A 21,781-nucleotide genomic window follows, 5' to 3' on the forward strand; every position below is an offset into this window, starting at 1 on the left:
AAGAAGCTGTGTAAATGGCGATCAGTAGTACATTTTGCAGAACGATACCTTCTCCCTGAGGGAAGCATCTCAAAGAAAGCCCTTGCTGGATGGCCTGAGGCATCATTAGCCAGCTGTAAAGCTCGATTCAATACTCTAGCCTTATATGTGAACTCAAGGAGCGGAAGAGTGCAGCCAATAATTCTGCTGGCTGAGCAAACCACTTTATTCAAGGCCTTCTTCTCTTTTTGAGTGAGATTACCAAACCACACAGTAATACAACTGGTTAGGACACTCTCAATTACACAATAGTAAAAATTCAATAAAATCTTAGTATTCTGAGTAAACTCTCGAAGCCTACGTAAAAAGAAAAGGCGCTGTCTCGCTTTCTTAGCAATATTAGTCGTATTAGAGCTCCAATTCAAGTCATGAGAAAGAGTCACACCCAAAAATTTACATTTCTTAATAATCTGCACATCAGAATCATGAATAGCAATAGGTGACTGAATCCTATTGTGACAAAAATCAATAACAAGTTCACATGTTTTTGAAGTGTTCAAAAGCAAGTTATTTTCATTACTCCATTGAACAACATTCTCCACCTCCTCGCGATAATGAGATTCATCATTAGAGCTGATCAGCCCAATGATAGTTGTGTCATCAGCGTATTTGATTATGACATTATTATCATGAGATGCTGCAAGGTCGTTACCTGACTCCGCCAGATAGATTTGCTCCGCATATCCATCTGGAAACCTTCCGTTGAAGTAATTTTGGGAAGGGGCGAAAATACTGGTTAGCTGATTGGCCTATGTTGGTGATAGACGGGCCAAATGAACCAATCAGATTCACAACCACAAGCCAAGCTACTCTTGCTGCTGCAGGTAAAGGCTCGTTAGCTCAGCAAAGAAATACTCTGTAATTCCGATAAAACTTGCTCGATAGCCACGCTAACGCTAGTTTCATCGGCTGAAGCCGCCATGTTCTTTAGACTGAACTGACGCGCTTCCCGTTGCGTCACACCTCAACCCGCCTCAAAGCCAACGCTGATTGGACGTTTGTTTGGTGAACGGCTCCAAATTTTCTTTAACGGAGAGTAGCCAGACTGATCTGCGAGTGAAACCTTGAAAGCTCGCGAGATCAGGATGGTCTCACGAGGCTAGCAAGGTCGTGAGTATACAATGTAAACAGCAGGGGGCTCAGAATACACCCCTGCGGTGAACCAGTGCTAACATTCAGCTCATCTGAGATACAACCATTGATTTTGACTCTTTGTCAAAAAGTCAAAAAATTTAAAATCCATTTACAAATGGCATCATCAAGTCCAAGACATTTCAATTTATGAATGAGCTTTTTTGGGACCATTGAATTAAAAGCTGAACTGTAGTCTATAAATAGCATTCTAGCATATGATTTATGTGCCTCTAGATGCTTATAGACAGAGTTTAAAGCAAAAGAAATGGCGTCCTCAACACTTCTGTTTTTCCTGTATGCAAATTGTAGTGGGTCCACAGACACATCGATTTGATCCCTAATAAACTCCAACACCAACCGCTCAAAGGTTTTCATCAGGACAGATGTGAGGGCCACTGGCCGATAGTCATTCAGACACGTCACAGGTGTCTTCTTGGGCACCGGAATTATAAATGATCTTTTAAAGCTAGCTGGAACAGTGCACTTCTTCAGTGACATGTTAAAAAGATCTGTCAAAACAGGAGCAAGTTGCTCAGAGCACAGTTTAAGGACACGAGGAGGAATACAATCCGGTCCAGGTGCCTTCCTAACCTTCGTCTTGCCCAAAACCCTCTGGACATCCTCTTGAATGATGTTAAAACTCTGCTCATTACAGGCAGGAAAAACAACAGGTTCAACATTTCCGATTTCAAAACGGCAATAAAACTCATTTAGTTTGTTTGGCAAGGACGGCTCAACATTTGTGTTAGATCCTCTTTTTGGTTTCCAAGCAGTGATAGAATTTAACCCTTGCCACATACGTCGTGGGTCCCCCTCCATGAAATGACCCTCTATCCTAATTCCGTAAGCTCGTTTAGCAGCTTTTATGGACCTCTCCAAAGAATATCTGGACAGCTTATAAGCAGCGGCGTTACCAGATTTAAAAGCCACGGCCCGCTGTTGCATTTTCCTGTTCACATCTGCATTGTACCACGGGTTCTGACTAGCATGCCGTTTTATTATCTTTCTTGGAACACAGCAATCAATGCAAAAGTCAATGTACCCAGTCACTGCATCACAATACTCATCCAAGTTTTCTGAGCGGAACACAGACCAATCAGTAGCATCAAAGCATCCTTGTAGTTTCAATTCACTCTGCTTCGTCCAGCACTGAACAATACATGACGAAGGTTTTGATTGTTTACTCCTCTGTATATATGTAGGAATACTAGGTGGCATTACTGTTTGATTGTACAGAAATATAAGCTTTTAGATTTTGATAGTTTTATTAAGTTTTCTTTTCTTAAGATGATTTTTAAATGCACAAACAATATAGCTCCAGCCGTACTCTGTCCTTTTGTGACAAAAATAAATACACAGAGAGTTAACACTAGGAGAGCAGCGGGTGGCAACTGTATAGCAGAGGGGCGCAAAACCACCTTTGGACAGTCAAGTTTCTTAGTGATAGGGATCCGTCTTTGGAATGATTTACCAACGAAAATAAAAATAGAAACTGACCTGAAAACATTTAATAGAAAGGTGAAACATTGGCTGAAAGAAAATCAAATATGTGAACATTGATGTGAGGTGTTTTGTGTAATGTTGTTAGCATTGTGTAAAATGTTAATGGTTGTCTTTTATAATGTATTTTTTATATGATTGTTGATGGGTTTCCTGTGGGGCTTCTTTTGGAGTTGTTTTTATAAAGCTGGGTGCTTGTTTTTGTCACCAGATCTGGCAAAGCTGATTTTAAGAACCTGTCCAGATAGGGTTTGTAATACAAGAATAAAATTGAAGGACAAAATGTAAACACAAGAAGAAAAACGCTAATCTAAGGGTAATCTAGAAGGATTTACCAACGAAAATAAAAATAGAAACTGACCTGAAAACATTTAATAGAAAGGTGAAACATTGGCTGAAAGAAAATCAAATATGTGAACATTGAGTCATTATGATTATGTTGGATGTGAGGTGTTGTTTTGTGTAATGTTGTTAGCATTGTGTAAAATGTTAATGGTTGTCTTTTATAATGTATTTTATATATGATTGTGCAATGTGAGCTACGTTTTAGGAAAATGTATTTTATAAAGTCCTGACTGGGGACTGTGGTTGCAAATTAGCCTATAGGCTAGAAACCTTTCATGCAACACATCTACACATTTTGTTATGGCTCTGCCTATTACAATTATGAATGTAATAATGTGCGCTGCATTGTCCCTGACAAAAAAAAAAAACACTTCCTCCTACCTGTACCATTGTTTGTACCTTTCATTTATTTACTTCTTGTTCATCCATTTTCTCTGTGTGTATGTGTGTGTGTGTGTGTGTGTGTGTGTGGGTGTGTGTGTGCGTTAGTGTGAGTGTTCTGTGTACTTTACATATTTGTATTGTGGTTATTGTAACTTGAAGAAAAACCAAATAAACAAATTTGGACAAAATATATATATTTTTTTGGCTAAAACATTTAACCGATTATTTTATTGTTAGTTTTTTTCTTAAATCCCTCTGTTGTGTTTGATAATTTCTGAACATGTCAGTATCTTGTGTATGCTGTTTTCAGTCACAGAATAAAACAGTAATAACATAACATTTGACAAAATCATGCCGCTTGAAACTCTTGTCAGAGAGCTGCTTTGATTTCCCCTTCAGTCACAGAATAAAACAGTAACAACATAACATTTAACAAAAATCATGCTGCTTGAAACTCTTGTCAGAGAGCTCCTTTGATCCCCCCCATTTAGATTTAGGCTGGCGCGCGCGGGAAATTCAAATGTTGAAAACCGATTACCAAAAGGCAGGAAATGCAGAAAATGTAATACCAAAATGTTAAATGTATGCCCCGTGTGAGGCTCGAACTCACGACCTTCAGATTATGAGACTGACGCGCTGCCTACTGCGCCAACGAGGCCTGGAAGAAACCCCAACTACTTCGGTTTATAAGCGACTACACTGCGTATCTGATCGACGAATATATCTACTAAGGCTGGAATTCAATTATATATATATATATAGAACGATAGACATATCGATTATAGAAAGAAACAGGGTCAATAAAAAGTTCAATAGAATAACGGGTTTCCTTCCTTTTTCATTCTAGCCTATCATGCAGGTTAATATTACGGCCGTTACATCCTCCCAACCAATCACAAACGCAGACCCGAGAACGCTCCGTCACCAAGCTCCGCCCTTTCAAAGAGTTCAGACAGCGCGTGTGATTTATTTCTTTATTTTTTAAAACTTGCAGTTTCGGTACAAAAAAAAGAAAAAAGAAAAAAAAAGAAAAAAAAAAGGTTTGTTGAATAAAGGTTTGAGTTTTAATGTAGTGTTTGTGTGTTCTGTATCTAAAAATTAGGTCGCTAAGCCAACAGCATAAAATGGTCAGGGCTGCACTTAAAATAAAAGTTTTATAGTTTTTTTGATGTTGTTGTTGATAGTTTTTTTTTTCTATAAACTCCAGCCCTAATATCTACAGCATTGTAGATACGGTTGTGGAAAATCTCACAACCGTCAAAGAACGCGCCCGTAAGTAGAAAAGTGCAAATAAAGTGTTCGTAGTCCACCAGGAGGCGCTATTTGCAATAAAATCAAAGCCGCCTCGTTTTTTTCCTCCACCAACCGTAAAACCCTCAAATGGGACATAAATTGCATTTTAAAAACAGCCGTTCCACGTGTAAATCACCTACACCAGGAACAATTAAGTAAACATATCTTACCTTTGAACGTGAACACATTCTCCAAAACGCTTACTTCAACCCTCGGGAGTCGGGCCCCAAGCCTTCCGTCCAGTCAACGAAGGCAAACTTTTCAGCATCCTTTCAGGTTAAAAAGTCATTAAAAACTCAACGACGTGTCGAACTGGCAGTAGTAATTATAATTTGTATATCCCCTCCAATGCGTTAGGCAAACCTCCTCTCTGGCGGCACTTTTAGCCAAAAAAAAAAAAAAAAAAAAACGTGCTTAAGGAAGCTAAGCACCAAGTTCCAGCGACAGCAGCTGTAAAACTATATCTGGAGCTGCTTTTCGACGGCGACTTTGGGAAAAGTCCATCCATTTTAATGTTCAAATAAGTTAAAAACATAAACTGACTTAACTTTGGCAAATTAAGCATCCACAGCGGCCGCACAAAGCGCAAAAGAACATGTCTGACTACCGCGACAATAAGGTGCGTTCAATTAACGAAGAACAACCTGGAACCTGCTCACGTGACGTCAACGTGCGGCTTCGTGACACCAGGAAACCAATGTCTTGTGGGTTTTAGATTTTTAGATTAATTAATTATGTTTAGATTTTAATAAAGATAAACCATTTTATTGTGCTACGTTAAGCAAAAAAAAAAAAAAAAAAAAAAGATTAAACATTTCTAATAGATATTAATATAATCAAACAAACAGATAAACACCTGTGTGGTTTGATATTATCGATAGATAGATAGATAGATAGATAGATAGATAGATAGATAGATAGATAGATAGATAGATAGATAAAACTGCTTCAACAATTAAATACACTAAAAACAATAAAAAAAATCATCTGAATAAAATAAACAAGATATTGCTCGATAAAAGATAATTCATAAAAGAGAGTTGACACATTCACACACACAAATCAGACCAGTGGATAAGACCAGAGCATCAGAGGTATGTGAAAATACTATATACCTGCTTTATGAGGAATTAAAGTCATTAGAAGGGCCAGCTTGTCCTGGGATGTTCCCTGGAACCAGTGCAGGTGGTGGAGGGAGACAAAGGGACTTTAGAAAAATACCATGTCTGATGGACAATGTCTCCACCTCTATGCATGTCGCTGTTCCAGACCTGGAGAGCTATTTTAGCAACAAACTGCTGCATCCCAGATGCTCTTAGGGACACTGTTAAATTTTATAATCTCTACTGTTCACAGCAAACTCAATAAGTGTTTACGACATGCTAATGGAAATTATCAGTAATTGTGCAATGCTTAATCTGGTTTTATTTTTATTTTGAAAAGTCCTCCACTTGTAGACTTTTTTGTTTCCATACAAGTGGATTGGCTGATTTCAAATCCTCCTAAGACATATTTGAACCCTTTACCCTCATCCAACTATATATGGGAGGTTTAAACAGCACAAACTTCCTTTAACAGGCTGTGTAATGACATTATCATGAACACCTACTGTTATAAACCTGTGTGATTTTTGCTATTTTACAGGGGAATAAACATGAGGTTCTCCTAAGTAATTTCTCACATTAAAGGTGGTGTGGATTTTTATATATTTAGGAACAATTCAGATTATAAAACTGCCTTTTTTCCCCAATGGATTTTAATAGATAGAATAGAAATACCTTTATTGTCTCACAGTGGGGAAATTCAGGCATGACGGTGGCAAAAAACACATAGACACAATACACCAGAGTTACATACTAGATTAATTAATATCAATTTAAAGTTAATCTGTAAAGCTGAAGGGAACAAACTTATCAGAAAGGGGGAAAAAATTATTGAGCAATTACTAATTGATAATACGACATATTCAGCTAAAAAAAGTGTAATATTCTTGTTAAATAGAGGAAAGGCAGCAACTGTTTTACAAATCGCTGTGAGAAAAACTACAATATGCATGATTGTAAAAAGACGCCAGAGAAGCTAAAACTTGTGCAAAAAATTAAAATATTTTAAACCAAAAAAAAAACATGTAAACTTTTTACCTGCTCTACAAAACATAATTTTAAATAAATTAGTCAGATTTGTTGTAGGAAATGAATGTGTAAAGCATTGTAGATTCAAAATAAAACAAAAAATGGGGTTTCACTCATTAGTTGTATTAAAAGGTCATCCATTTTGCTAATTATTTTAAATAATTCGACCCTTTAACAATAATAAAGTCTTTTTGGTATAGCAATATAAGAACAGTATTTGGATCAAAACAGATTTTAATGTACCAAAGTCTGCATTTGAGTAATTAAACGTCTAGACAATAAAACTTTATTACATGTACACTTTACTCAAAAAGTGCTGTTTTTCCACATTTGTTTCTTCCATCTCAATTTTTAATTAATATGCTTGAATAAAGCACTTTGAACAGCCAGCTTCTTTTATTATAAATACATCACATTCAGATCATGAGTCGAAAGCCATAATTTAATTACAACATGCATAAACCATAGAAGATACAGCATCTCACAAAAGCGAGTGCACCCCTCACGTTTATTTGCAAATATTTTATCACATCTTTTCATGGGACAACGCTGAACACATGACACTTTGACGCAATGTGGCCAATGTACAGCTTGTATGACAGAGTGAATTTGCAGTCTTCTCCAAATTGGTCTCAACATGGCACCTCATGGATCTTGAGGATCTAAAACAAAAACCTGTTGCTGTAAACAAAGATGGCCGATGGTGTAAGAAGATTGCTAAGACTCTGAAACGGAGCGGCAGCAGCAGCTTAGCTGGACAGAATCCGCCATGGTTGACCAAACTAGGTGAGTGGACGTACTCCGTGCCATATTCAGAGGTTGTCCTTTGTAAACAGACATCTTTAGCTAGACCATAAGAATCTGATAAGCAAATCCACACTGTTATACAAGCTATACACCGATTGCATTGGGTGTCCTAACTTCACTGGTATCCCATGAAAAGAGACAATAGTTTTAATTTCTCACTTTTCTGAGATGCTGTGATTTACAGCAGTGACAATGAAAATTGACATTTCATGACGCTAAAAAAATAAAATAAAAAAAAGCAGGTTTCACAGATTGCGGAAGGCTCAGAGCAATTATCTGATGTTAGTACTTGGTTAGTCAATGAAAAAAAAAAAAAACTAAAAGTTGTTAGAAACATAATGACGTTCCCCACCATATACATCCAACCAGGCTTGTTTGCTTCTTTATTTCTGCGGCTCAATATCACTTCAGTTTGAACAGCGTCCCCCCCGACAAAAATGGGGGTTAAAAATAAGTAAACGGGAGTCTCAGCTGAAGAGGGGGAAACAAGCAAAAAGCCTCCATTTTTATCCCTTCAAATGGCACAACCTTGTTTTAAAAAGAAAACTCCTTCAAATTACAAACAATTATCAACAGCGTTGGACCAGTAATGTACAACTTCCTGGTTGAAACTTTACATCAAACCTTCTTCACAGCTGTGTGTGTTTAACCCTTCAGGTTTAACGTTGCTAATAATTTAGCTATGGATCAGCCAAAATAACGGTTTTACAGGAATAAATTTCAGTCAGGTAAGCTCTGTTGGCTTTCCTCTAAAAATACTGAACAATTAGAAGAACATATGCGTTGCTCGAAGCCACTTTTACCCTCGCCTGGGCCTTCTAGTGCCCTAAAACAAGGCAGGTGATGTGGCTCAGGGATGGTGGCGTAATTACTCGGCAACAACAAAAAAACTAAAAACAAAGCACTGCAATGAGAAGAAAAGGTTTGTTTTAAAGGCTGTTGTGTAGTCACAGTCCAGCTTGTGGGGGATTAAACCAGAAAAGGTCCAAATTGAGTTGCTCATTCATCCTGCTGTCGACTTTCAGGAAGCCGCTACTGCTTCTTTCCTAGAGGACTTCATAATGAGGACAGGAAAGTGATCTCCTCTCCAAGGCAATGGTAAGGATATTAAAAAAAATTACATTGCAGATTTGTTTATCTTTAAATTATTGAAAATCATCTCAAAATAAAGAAAAGTCCGGTTTGGTTGATTGTGACTTTGTTGTAAAAATGCTTTCTGCTTATTTCCCTTTAAATGGTGCCTTACTTGCTAGGAAATGAGCAGCAGAGAGTGAAACGCGTAGCTAACCCTCCCATTGATCCGAGCTTGGTGCTGTTTATTGGATTGAGATTACAAAAAAACAATGTGACATTAATTAATGTGTTTAACTTGGACCCTCAATAGTGGTGCAGATGTTGCCGACACCGGTGCTTGAGGATTATCAGCATCTGGAGAACCAGAAGCTAAAAAGAAGAGTCAGTAGCAGAACAATTTGTTTGGGAGAGAAGATGTTGATAGTTTCTCATGGGTGAGACCCTCGTTCTCATTTCTGCTGCTCATCCCGCTAATGTACTTCCTCACAAATGTGCAGTTATTTAAACTTGTAAAGCACTGTTACAACTAAGAGACAAAAATCTAAATCAACCAAACACAAACTCCCCTTCCTTTTTGCTAACGTTTAATGTCCAAATAATATAGAAATGTAACCTTTTTTTATGGGCTTTGCTGCGCAATTAAGATGTTTTTTAAGATAAACAGAAAAAGGAACTTAAGATAAAACTTTCAAGGCATCCGATTTAAAAACCAAACGAAATAAAGACAAATCCCAGTGTTTCCCCTACACGGGCACTTGCTACGGTTCTTCATTCTCACCTGACGAGGCTCAGAGTTTCAGCTTTCAATACCTGTCGAAAACTTAACCATCTTCAAGTTTGCTGATTGCAAAACATCACATAAAAAAAAACAACAAAAAAAAAAATGGGGCAACACCTGATTCTTTTAAAAGTAAACGGGCCCTTCCTTCATAAAACAAACGTCCTTCAAGACATATATTCCTCCTTGGTCTTGTTCATTGTTCCAGAGCCTCCTTCCTGCTCTCAGAACAGCACATCTTCATTGGTAATGAGCGTCTCCACAACCAGTCTCTGGTATCGGATGTCGTTGAGCGCCGTCATGGCGTCCAGTTCTGGGGCCCTCATCAGCGTGGGGCCGAAGACGATACCCAGGTTCTCGCTGGACATGAGGTTGTCCTTCTCGTAGTCGGTGACCCTGGATGAACAGTAGGGGGCGATATATGAAACAGCAGCTAACATTTAACAGCTATGGCGTACAATGCCGTGAAAAAGTAATTATAACCCACCCTTTACTGATTTATTCTGTTTTTGTCACACTTGAGGAAATACACCAGAAGAGTTGCGGCGCGTCTTACGCTGAGGTTAGCTTTTCATTTTAATCCGTCAATAAATGTACACTAGAAGTATAATACGCGTATATTTACGCTACACAGCGCTTAAATTAGATTGAATTTCTTATTTCAGACACGTATATGCTCCTGTTTGGAAAGGAATAAACAGGAAAACAACATGTTGAGTCAAAAGTTCACTTCTGAAAGTTTCCCAAAAGTCGAGTCTCAGTTCGGCCACAAGGTGGCAGAAGTCACTTTGTTGTTGTGCTGAATCCACTAAATTTTGCTGAGCTCTCTGCCTTTCCTCTGACAACACTTGGTCAACTACTTGCTGCTCTTTCCATGTGATGGTAGATCTTTTCAGAGAGTAAACATGCAGCTGTGGAGCGTACTTTACAGCATCTGGTGTAAACGCTACGCTTTTAATAACACGGCTGTAAGCTGTGCCGCTTACGTTACGGTGTATTTCCTCCTTTTACACTTTAATTATCACAAATGTAACCGGAGTGAATACGAAAAGCAGTTTGATTTGATTTACTAAAGGAAAAAAAGGTATCAAATCCACCTGTAAAGAAGTAATAAATCTCATAAGTGGTTGTGTCTCCCTCAGCAACAACAACTGCAAGCGTTGGACAACTGGCAAAGGTAGCTGAGGAGGATTTCTAGGCCTTTTTTTAGATGCTGTGCCCTGTTTGAAGTCACGCCACAGCATCTCAAAGAAACCTCAGCCCAGACTTTGACTAGGCCACTCCTAAACCTTAATTTTACATTTCTTTTTCTGGCCAAAAATACTTTTATTTTGGATCACTGTCCCCGTCAAGGCGGGTAAATGATGGCTGGGTTTTCTGGAAAATAGCAAAATTTGTGGTTACATCATTTACGGCAGGACGTACAAACATGTTTGGACCCAGAGCCAAACAAGGAGTGATCTTAAGCAAAGTATTGTTTCCTCCAAACTAAATAATTGTAACAACTCCCCTAATGTTTTCTTATCCTCATTACAATTCACAGCTACAGTTCAGACCTCTTGAGGTGAGCCATGAGGTATCTCAGGGTCTCGATGTGGGCTGGCGGCAGCAGCTTCAAGGCCTCATGGAGAGATTCCAGTCGTTTTTCTGCGTCGGCGATTTCTAAACGCACACACGTGAAAAAAAACGTTAAACAAAGCACCTTTTAACCCGTGAGCCGCAACTTAAAGAGGAGGGACCCACTTGCAGTCTCTATGAACCGTGGGTAGGCATCATATGTGATGAGGGGAATGGGCAGCTCTCTGAAGTACAGCTTGAGGGCGCCGGTGATGATGTTGATGTCCTCGTAAGCGTTTGAGGAAATGTCTGCCTTTTCTCCGTCTGCGGAGGAAAACCGGTCAGTGATATTACGCCAACAAGAGACGCAAACACACAATGTGGTCAACAGGGGGCGCCACTCACCTCTGTCGAAGGCTAACTTGACGTCCTCGATCAGCTCACTGAAGCCTGATATTCTGTACAGACCCTCAGACTGAAGACCTGGACAATTAGACAGTTTACGCTTACAGTCAGAGGTGTAGTAACTAGTTACATTTACTCAGTTACATTTAGTTACATTTACTCAAGTAACTTTTTGAACAAAATGTAACTTTTGGAACAAAATGTACTTTTACCTTTACTTGAGTCATATTATTACGTATCGCTACTCTTGAGTAAAATGTCTGGCTTCTCTATCCACTGTGATAACTTCACGAATAAAGAACAAAAATTAATTTTAACCAAAAATACATCAGATTTATGTTAAAGTAAGACTTCTTATTTGTAGACAAGCTTTGTTATTTTAATGTTATTTTCTATCTGCTGAGCTCATTGAGGTTAAATGTACGTACAGCAAACAGTAGATATTATCATTGGTAGTACTGTTATAACATACTTTATATATTTACTGCTGTAAGTATCGCTTTCAAGTTTAATGTTGAAAAAATTATTTAGAAAAGTTTCTTCGGCCTGAATTTGTTGTTTTATAATTGTTGTTCTTTGTATATATATATTTTGTCTTTAATTTGCACACTTATATTTTTGTGTGTCTGATTACATAATCTTTAAACATTAAATCATCAGCTGTTATGATTAGTCACTCAGTACTTGAGTAGCCTTCTTACTGAATAATTTTCTACAATAACTGGAGTAATTACTTGGCTGGCAACTTTTTACTTGAGTAAAAATATGTTGAAGTAGTGCTGCTCTTACTTTAGAACAATGTTTGGCTACTCTACCCACTTTTAATTCAGCAATAACTAATTTAAAAGCGATAGTTATCCTAAAATTTAGATACATTTATAGAGGATGTATCATTATTAGGGCTGTAAGTTTTAATGCGTTATTAATGCGTTAACTTTGTTAGACCATTACGGTCACATTTGTTTTAACGTGCGTTAATCGTGTTAATGCTGTTTTTCTCGCAGTGTTCTCCAGACTTTTTTTTTTTTTGCCCTTGCCGCTTTCCGTAGTTTCAGGAAAGCTAGAGAATGTAGCAAAACAGACATGCTCTCACTGTTGCTAAGCCCGGTTATTTTACGCGACTTTGAGCTTCTTTTTTCTAAAGTCGCTTGTAAATTTCACGAGTTGCAGTTTTTTTTTTGGGCTTGTTTCTGAAAGTGAAGTTGCTTATTTGGGCTTTAAGGTAAGTAACGCTGCCGCACTACAGACACAGTGAGTAAATATCCCTCCTCCTCATAACGGGCTGCAGCGCATCCTCGTCTAGACTGACATAGGAGCCGAGGGAATAAAGGCACAAAGAGCAACTCTGTCTGTATTTTCTGCAGGTTACTGTTGCAATAACCTTTGATAACTGCTGAAAGTAGATTACTTGGTGCAGATCACCATTTTGAGCAGAGATTGGTTCTAAAGGTGAGTTTTTACACGCTGATAACATTGCAGTAACCCAACCCATAAACCGTACTTTAATGCTAATTAATTTGTCTTTTTATGTCTGTAAAGTGTAAAATTAGTATTACTTTATATGTAAATGCTTAATACCATGTCTAAATTTGTTTAAGAGGCAAAAAAAATGTTTTGTCACGAAATATTTATTTATTTATTTACACATTTGTTTACACATTGTGTAAACATCAGGGCCTTATGATTAGTAATGTAGCCATTATAGGCCAGAGTTTAACATTTTATGGCACCAGGATGCTTTCACTCCAATTCTGAAAAGTGCTTGAAAATAAAAATAAAATATTTTTTGTACAAGCATGTTTTTTTACTAGTGTCATTTATTGCAAAATTGCATATCAAAATGCCCAAATAGGCTTTTACACTTTTAGACATAAAAAGATGAAATATCCGATTAATCTTGGGTTAGCTATTGAAATTATGCAATTAATAGCGTTTAAACTTTTTAATCGTTTGACAGCACTAATCATTATAAATCACAAGGGAAAACCTAAAGAGCGATCGACTTATTACATAAAGCTTGCCTTAGAGTTGATCCTAAAGCATCAGTCAGACCTTTAATCCAAACCAACGCATTTCTATCACTGGTAGCTCTCCTGCGAGAGCAGAAAAACTCATTTTCAGCTTTTATTATAATCAATGAGAGGCTGACGCACGCAGCTGCCCTGTGGGTGTTCTCTCTTCCCACTTCTTCTCTGTACGTTACATAATCTCTGACTCACTGGTGCTTTATTCGTCTCACCTCTTGCTTCGATTTCCTGTATGCACATGTCGACCACCATGGGCCTCTTGGTGTTGTGGGCTTTGACCAGCGTGGTCAGGTCGCAGCTGTAGACCTTCTTGACGTGCCGAAGGTCCGGCTGGCAGTCGTTGGGAACCACTTTGGAGCACTGCTTGTGGACGTTCAGCCCACAGTCTGACAGAAGAGACACACAGGTCGTCTTTTATCCATCTGGGTCAGTTTGGACCATAAAACAGAGTCTTTGTCGTATAAGTTTGGCCTTTTCACGTCAGTCTGAACTGTCCAGCCCCAGTTTCCAGAACTCTCTACCTTCCTTTTTAAGCCAGATTTCAAAGTAAGAATAAACATGTGACTATTAAACGTTTCTACAGCTTTAAACAAAAAGACACTGAAGGAAGACAATGAGAGGACAATCACAGGGACCGTATAGATGGGTCAATCACCCATAAATGAAGAGAGGGATGGACAGACAACTGGAGGAATGAAGGGGCGAGTAGAGAGATGGATGGACGAATAGCTGGTAGGCTGGAAGGAAAGATGGATGGATGGATGGATAAATAGTTGGTTGGCTGGAAGGAAAGATGGATGGATGGATAAATAGTTGGTTGGCTGGAAGGAAAGATGGATGGATGGATGGATGGATGGATGGATAGACAGATGTTTGGGTAGAGGGATGGATGGAGAGATGGTTGGGCAGATGGATGGAATGAAAGATGGATGGTTGGGCAGATTGTTAGGAGGATGGATGGAAAGATGGATGGATGGATGGTTGGGCAGATGGATTGTTGGGAGGATGGATGGATGGAAGGAAAGATGGATGATAAATGGATGATTGGGGGATGGATGGCTGGAAGGAGAGATGGATGGATGGTTAGGCAGATGGATGGTTGGAAGGAAGGAAAGATGGATGGATAGATGGATGATTGGATGGATGGATGGAAGGATGGATGAGCAGATGTGTGGATAACTGGATGGATGGAAGGAAAGATGGATGGATAGATGGATGATTGGGGGATGGATGGCTGGAAGGACGGATGGATGGATGGATAGTTGGATGGTTGGGCAGATGGATTGTTGGGAGGATGGATGGATGGATGGAAGGATAGATGGATGGATAGAGGATGGATGGATGAACAGATGTGTGGAAGGATGGATGGATGGATGGTTGGGCAGGCAGATGGATTCTTGGGTGAATGGATGGATGGAAGGACAGATAGATGTATGGATGGATTGATGGTTGGGCAGATGTGTGGGTAAGTGAATGTATGGATAGAGGATGGATGGATAAACAGATGTGTGGATAACTGGAAAGATGGTTGAATAGATGGATGGATGGATGGATGGATGGATGAGCAGATGTGTGGATAACTGGATGGATAGAGGGACAGATGGATGGATGAATGTATGGATGGATGGATGAGCAGATGTGTGGATAACTGGATGGATAGAGGGACAGATGGATGGAAAGAAAGATGGATGGATGGATGGATGGATGATTGGGGGTATGGATGGATGGAAGGATGGATAGATGTATGGATGGATGAGCAGATGTGTGGATAACTGGATAGATGGATAGATGGTTGAATAGATGGACGTATGGACAGAAGGATGGATAGATTGATGGATGGATGAGCAGATGTGTGGATGGATGGATGAATGGACGGATGGTTGGGCAGATGGATTCTTGGGTGAATGGATGGATGGAAGGACAGATAGATGGAAGTTCAGGCTGACTGCTGAAGGATAAACAGCCTATAGACGGAGAGACAACATCCTCTCTCTGTCTGTCTGTCTGTCTGTCTCTCTCTCTCTCTCTCTTTCTGTTCTTCCTTCAAACTAAACATGGAGGAACTCTGGCAGCGGCACTGTAACACGACTCGGTCCGTTTCTGACGTCTCATAAAAGTAGCGCTGCACTGAGGCGTGGGAGCAGCAGAGGCACCCACACAGAGACAGCTTGTTCTTTAAAACCGGACAGGCTTCACATTTCACAGCAAATGACTCAAACAAACCAACTTCTGCCTCCTCTCTGGGTCAGAGAGAGGGGGGTGCAACACAGAAAGCATCACTACAGCACTGATAATCACAGATATACCGATGTAGATATAATTACCTGCACATTTCACCCCCTGAGCGATCAGACCCCACATGAAGTTGGCACAATATTCACACCAGTGGGGTCCTCTGAATGTGTGAACCTGCAGGAAGGAAAAACACAAACGGCTGTTTTTGAATATTTAAGTTGAAGTTAATAATTAAAAAAGGAGAACGTAAGGACTGACGCGACAAAAGATTTTTGTTTGAGCCGTTCTGTGCTGATAAGAAAAGGTGAGAAAATCCCTCAGAGGGGGTCAAGTTAGAGCTGAGTAGCAGCTGTAATCTTAAGACAGGCAGTCAGGAACAGACAAAAGCCTGATAAAGACATAAAGGGAGAGCTGGAAAAGGGCCGGTGAGGGAGGACGGCTTTAAATCGCTCAGTTACTGCACAGAGCGGCTCTATAATGAGATGCTAATAGCCTTACAGGGCTGAGGTCACATCTGACCTTTACTAGTCTGCAGGTTATGTCAGAATGTCAGACATAAAGCATCCAGACCCATGGATGGATGGATGGATGGATGGATGGATGGATGAGTGGATGAATATATAGATGGATGGATGGATGTATGCATGAACAAATTGATGGATGGATGGATGCATGAACAAACGGATGGATGGATAGACTGATGAATGGATGGATGGATGCATGAACAAACGGATGGATGGTTGGTTGGATGGATAGATAAATGGATGGATGGACGAACAGATGGATGGATGAATGAATAGATGGATGAATATATAGATGGATGGATGGATGTATGCATGAACAAACGGATGGATGGACGGATGCATGAACAGATGGATGGACGGATGAAGGAATGGATGGATGGATGGATGAATATACAGATAGATGGATGGATGAACAAACGGATGGAGGGATGGATGAATGGATGGATAAATATATAAATGGATGGATGGATTAACAAACAGATGGATGGATGAATGGATGGATGTATAAATGAATGGATGAACGGATGGATGGATGAAGGAATGGATGGATGAATGGATGGATGAATATACAGATAGATGGATGGATGAACAAACGGATGGATGGACGGATGCATGAACAGATGGATGGATGGATGAAGGAATGGATGGATGAATGAATGGATGGATGAATATACAGATAGATGGATGGATGAACAAACGGATGGAGGGATGGATGAATGGATGGATAAATATATGGACGGATAAATGGATGAATGGATGGATTAACAAACGGATGGATGTATGGATGTATAAATGAATGGATGAACGGATGGATGGATGGATGAAAGGAAGGAAGGAAGGAAGAAAGGAATGGATGGACGAACAGATGGATGGATGGAAGGATGAACGGATGGATGGATGGATGCATAAATGGATGGATGGATAAATGGATGAAGGGATGTATAAATGAACGGATGAATGTATAAACAGATGAATGTATAAATGGATGAATGTATAAATGGATGGATGGATGTATAAATAGATGAATGTATAAATGAAGAAACGGATGAATGGATGTATAAATAGATGAATGTATGGGTGACATTTATCCAATGTGAAAGTGTCTCTCCTCTCTAACTCATGGAGACGCTGTAAACCGTCCCTGCTGACTCCTCCGGGCTTCGGAGGAGTCCTGGTCTCCTCACCAGCTGCTGCCACAGTGGACAGGAGCAGAACCAGGGTTCTGGCAGCGCACGCAGCCGAGGAGAACCTCACCTTGAAGTTGTGGACCTTCTCGTACTTGGGCACCATGTCGCTCTCCCTCAGCGTGGCCCGCCGCACCAGAGACGTCAGCTGTGAAAGGGCAAAAGACCTGATTGGTTGCCAGAAGGTGGAAGCAGGGGAGGTGGGTTTGGAGAGGCCCGGCGTCTGTGGGACGCGGTCCGGACCGCTCCTGGAGGGGGTCAGCGAGGGAACCGAACCGACGCCCGCATTAAGGCCGAGAGCAGCCGTGAACAAAGAACCTTTCTGACTCTTCTTCTTCTCTTTTCGCCTGTGCTGCTGCTTTTTCCCTCTTTTAATAGTGTACGACTCGCGGCTCGGCATCGTGGCAGATCTTAAGAAAATTAAGCAACAAAACAAAATAAAAGAGTTTGTCTTTCAAAACAAAGAGTTCTGGAAGAATTACACCCGCCGAGTGCCCGACTGACAGCGTCCCAAAAGAAGTCCAGCACGCCTGTTTTCTCCACAACAAAGATCGGCCAATCAGATCAGAGCGTCTTAACGATGGAGCTCCACTTCACAACAAAAGCTCGTTTCAGTCCCTGCTGTAAAAACCAAAGACACAAAAACTCCTCCTCTCGTGGAGCGCGGCTTCCCGGGTCGGATCGAGGCGTCAGGATCCCCGTGTCTGCCGTGGAGGAGCGCGTCTGCCCACATGGCTCTGGCTGTGTTGATCCGCTTCCCCGTCCTCTCTGCCAGCGGAGGCAGGGACGGAGGCGGGGGGGGAGGGAGGGGGAGGAGGCTGCAGCAGCGCACGGATTTAACAGGTCGCAGCGAGAGAGGAGCCGGCCAATCACGCTCCAGCGGTTCCTGTTGTTTCGCCACCGGTTCTGCCACCTCGCCTCATTCCCCCACTCCCAGAGGGGAGGAGGAGGAGGAGGAATGAGCCGAGGAACAAGCTGTTGTTTTATTCATTCCTTCACTCTTTCTCCATCCTTTTGTCTTTTTTTTTTACCGGCAGAATGTTTAGCGTCAACTTTCTGTCTGTTTCCATCATGCAAAGCAAACAAAAGAAGCTGAACTCTGATTTCACAGTTCATAAATATGAATATTCAGTTGTTTTTTTTAATTAATGTCCACAAATCAGTATCTAATATTTTATATATTATATTGTATTCATATCTGGAAAACAGAGGGGCAAATGAAGGTATTAAACTCTCATATATTTTGGGGTTGCATTCATATTGATACATATGGGCAGGACTTTAAGGACTGTATGGAAAAAATCCTGAAAGTGAAACTTCCTCTAACATTTGACACTTTATACACGGGAAGAGGGATTGAAAGGCTGGCAACCTCAGAGGATAAATATATTTTCAGGATCATGTTGGTGGTTGGTAATAAAGCTATAAGTAGGAATTGGCCCCAACAATGGAAGATTGGGTTGAAGTAATGCATAATATTTATATTAAGGCTAACCTCTTCCTTTAGATTAGTATCAGGCAAGTTTAAGGAATATTGGAAAAACTGGGTGCAATTTATATCAACAGTGAGATCCGATTTCGTCATGTGACAAAATAAGAATCGAGAACCTCTTGGTGACACATATTTAAAGCGTTCTTTTATCTTTATTGAGTTTTTTTTCTTTGTGTGTTTTTTTTTTAACTTTTGTTAAAAGAAAACAATATATGAGTGTGTTTGTATGACATATGTAGATATATCTATGAATAAGGAAGACGTGAGGAAAAGAATTGATTGAGATTTCTTTTTTTCCCATGAGGTTATTGCGAGTTAGGATAAAATGTTAAGATTACCAAGAGTATAGTTGTCATCTAGCTCATGAACTGGAAAAAGGAAACTCAAAGTACGTAATTTTCTTAAAATTAGTGTATTTTTCCTTGATTTGAACAGCTAAATAAGACTATTTGCCAATGTGATGAGTATTTTTACCCTTAAAATAAGATAATTTCACATCCGGCACTTCAAATAAGAGGATGGAGATGAATTGTTCTTATTTTAAGTGAAAAAAATCTTATTTACCTGCTCAAATCAAGGAAAAATACAAACATTTCAAGAACATTTTACTTACTTTGAGTTCCCTTTCTTTGCAGTGTGTATTGACTGTAGTGAACTTAATTTGGCTAACTGTGTTAAGACTACTTAAGAAATGGTTTTGATGGATGCATAAAAAATTCGAAATGCACTCAATAAAAAGTGAGTAAAAAAATGAGGCTATTAAAAGCTACCAAGTTCATCACAGTTCCTCCTGAAGAATGCGGCTTTAGATGAACAAATACTGGGTTTCTGACCAACTTTGAGCAGGAAAAAAACAGGAGCCTTCAATTATTTCACTCTAGGGGAAAATAATAAGCTTGAAATTGTATATTTTGCTCATTTAAAAAGATTTTCGGCGTAAAATATAGTCTAAGAGGTTGTTGTTAGGGGTTTATACCCCTAAACCAGGGGTGTTCAAAGTGTGGCCCTTGTGCTGATTTTGTGCGGCCCTCCAACTGCATTTTAAGAAAGATTTGGCCGATTAGCACTGGTGGCTTTTTGCAGATTGACTTTTTTTTATTTTTAATTACTGTACATTTAGTATAGACAAGTTAAATTCTTACAATTTAATTGAATGATCGGCACAATACAAAGCACACTGCAAAAACAGAACTAAAAATAAGTCAAATTTTCTTGAAATTAGTGTATTTGTCCTTGATTTGAGCAGGTAAATAAGATGATCTGCCAATGGAATGAGTATTTTGACCCCTAAAATAAGATAATTAGTTATTCTTCCCTCTAAATAAGATGACGGAGATGAGTTATTCCTATTTTAAGTACAAAAATCTCATTCCAGTGGCAAATCATCTTATTTACCTGCTCAAATCAAGGACAAATACACTCATTTCAAGAAAATTTGACTTATTTTTAGTTTCATTTTTGCAGTGCATTTGTCTTTTTTTAAAAAGCACGCGTTTTACATTTGCTTTAATTTAATACTAAAGACGGCAACTTTTACTCCACTGCATTCAAATCTGATTGGAATTCAGTTTGATATCTTTTCTTAAAATTATATTTTGTTGGGTAGTTTAAAAGAAATATTACCAATACTTTTTGGTAATGTTATTTATTTTTATCAATTTTTTTGGCCCTCAAGCCCTTTATATTTTAACAAATTTGGCCCAATAACCAAAAAGTTTGGACGCCGCTGCCCTAAACGGACAAAACAAGCAGCCACTGATACGTCTGAGGAGGTGTTAAAGGGCTGAAACAGGCCAGTCGGCTCATCTCTGCACTCTAAAACATCCCCAAACACATCAGAAGGGGTAATAACAGCGATGATGGGAGCCGCCTCTGCTCTCAATGTCACAGCTGTGCTGCTTCGTCTGCAATTCCACCCAATTACAAAAGCAGACACGTACACAGGACCCCACCCCACCCCACCCCACCCCCCACACACACACATGCACAGACAGTGATGTATGAGGTGCAGTGGAAGGTGGCCATGTACTGCAGGTCACACAGGGCCTCAGCATCCCTGCAACGCTTCCACAAACTCACCGCTTCTACACCGTATTCACACCCCTGGAGTTCCAGGGTTCCTACAGCACAAGGCAAGTTAAATTGAAAACTTTTTAAAACTTTTTAATGCCACTTGAAATAAAAAGTTAAGACCAACTTAACGATGAACAAGATAAACCTGGATGCGACAACTTTACCCAAATGTTTATTTTAACATAAACCATTACTTTCTGGCTCAGTAGACATGTTAAAGATTTTGAAAAACATTCCATATAGGAAGAAAGCTAAAAAAAAAACACACAAATTACAGATATATTTTTAACAACTACTGAACTGAATTCACAAACTTTGTTTTGTTCCCTACTGAAATAAACTATAAATCAATGCCAACTCTTTTTTATAGCTATGGTCCGGCCGCAACAGTTTTTATTGGTTCCGCTATCGGGACGGAACCAATAATGGTTACATTGAGCCGTTCGGTAAATTTAAAAAAAATATAATTGTATCAATTATTTGACTGTTTGGTAAGGATTACAAAAATAAAATCCTATTTATGACCTGGTAACAATTTTAAGACCTAAGAAAGACTGATTTAAGACATTTTAATGCCAATTAAGGCCTTAGTTTTATGTTACAGAATTCAATGCCTTTTAAGACTTTTTAAGGATCCGCAGGAACCCTGAGTTCTAGCATTTTGTCCCACGTTTCATGGATATAGCCACAGAAATCAGCAGATTATTATGATGATGATTCTGGGAGCTCTAATGTTCAAACAAGCACCAGCAGAGCTGAAGTTACCCCATCACCTCCGCCCTCGCACATCTAAACCAA

The 21,781-nt window shown here is 39.5% G+C and overlaps 1 protein-coding gene and 1 non-coding gene across 4 annotated transcripts in view; both read right to left on the minus strand.

The window, feature by feature from the left end:
* Nucleotides 1-3,987: 3,987 nt before the first annotated feature.
* Nucleotides 3,988-4,060, minus strand: trnam-cau. The gene has a single exon. It is a non-coding gene; the product is annotated as a tRNA-Met (tRNA).
* Nucleotides 4,061-7,175: 3,115 nt separating this feature from the next.
* Nucleotides 7,176-21,781, minus strand: part of LOC105921394 (N-chimaerin) — a 33,957-nt gene continuing 19,351 nt past the window's right edge. For all 3 annotated transcript variants that reach the window (XM_036129496.1, XM_036129497.1, XM_036129495.1), the window contains 7 exons: nt 17,489-17,566; nt 15,800-15,884; nt 13,688-13,861; nt 11,449-11,526; nt 11,230-11,367; nt 11,043-11,148; nt 7,176-9,882 (listed from right to left, as the gene is read on the minus strand). In XM_036129496.1, the coding sequence (XP_035985389.1) occupies nt 9,711-9,882; nt 11,043-11,148; nt 11,230-11,367; nt 11,449-11,526; nt 13,688-13,861; nt 15,800-15,884; nt 17,489-17,566 (831 nt within the window). In that variant the 3' untranslated portion in view covers nt 7,176-9,710. The remainder of the gene's footprint in view (nt 9,883-11,042; nt 11,149-11,229; nt 11,368-11,448; nt 11,527-13,687; nt 13,862-15,799; nt 15,885-17,488; nt 17,567-21,781) is intronic.

The sequence above is a fragment of the Fundulus heteroclitus genome, unplaced genomic scaffold (assembly GCF_011125445.2).
Source record: "Fundulus heteroclitus isolate FHET01 unplaced genomic scaffold, MU-UCD_Fhet_4.1 scaffold_178, whole genome shotgun sequence".
NCBI lineage: Eukaryota > Metazoa > Chordata > Actinopteri > Cyprinodontiformes > Fundulidae > Fundulus > Fundulus heteroclitus.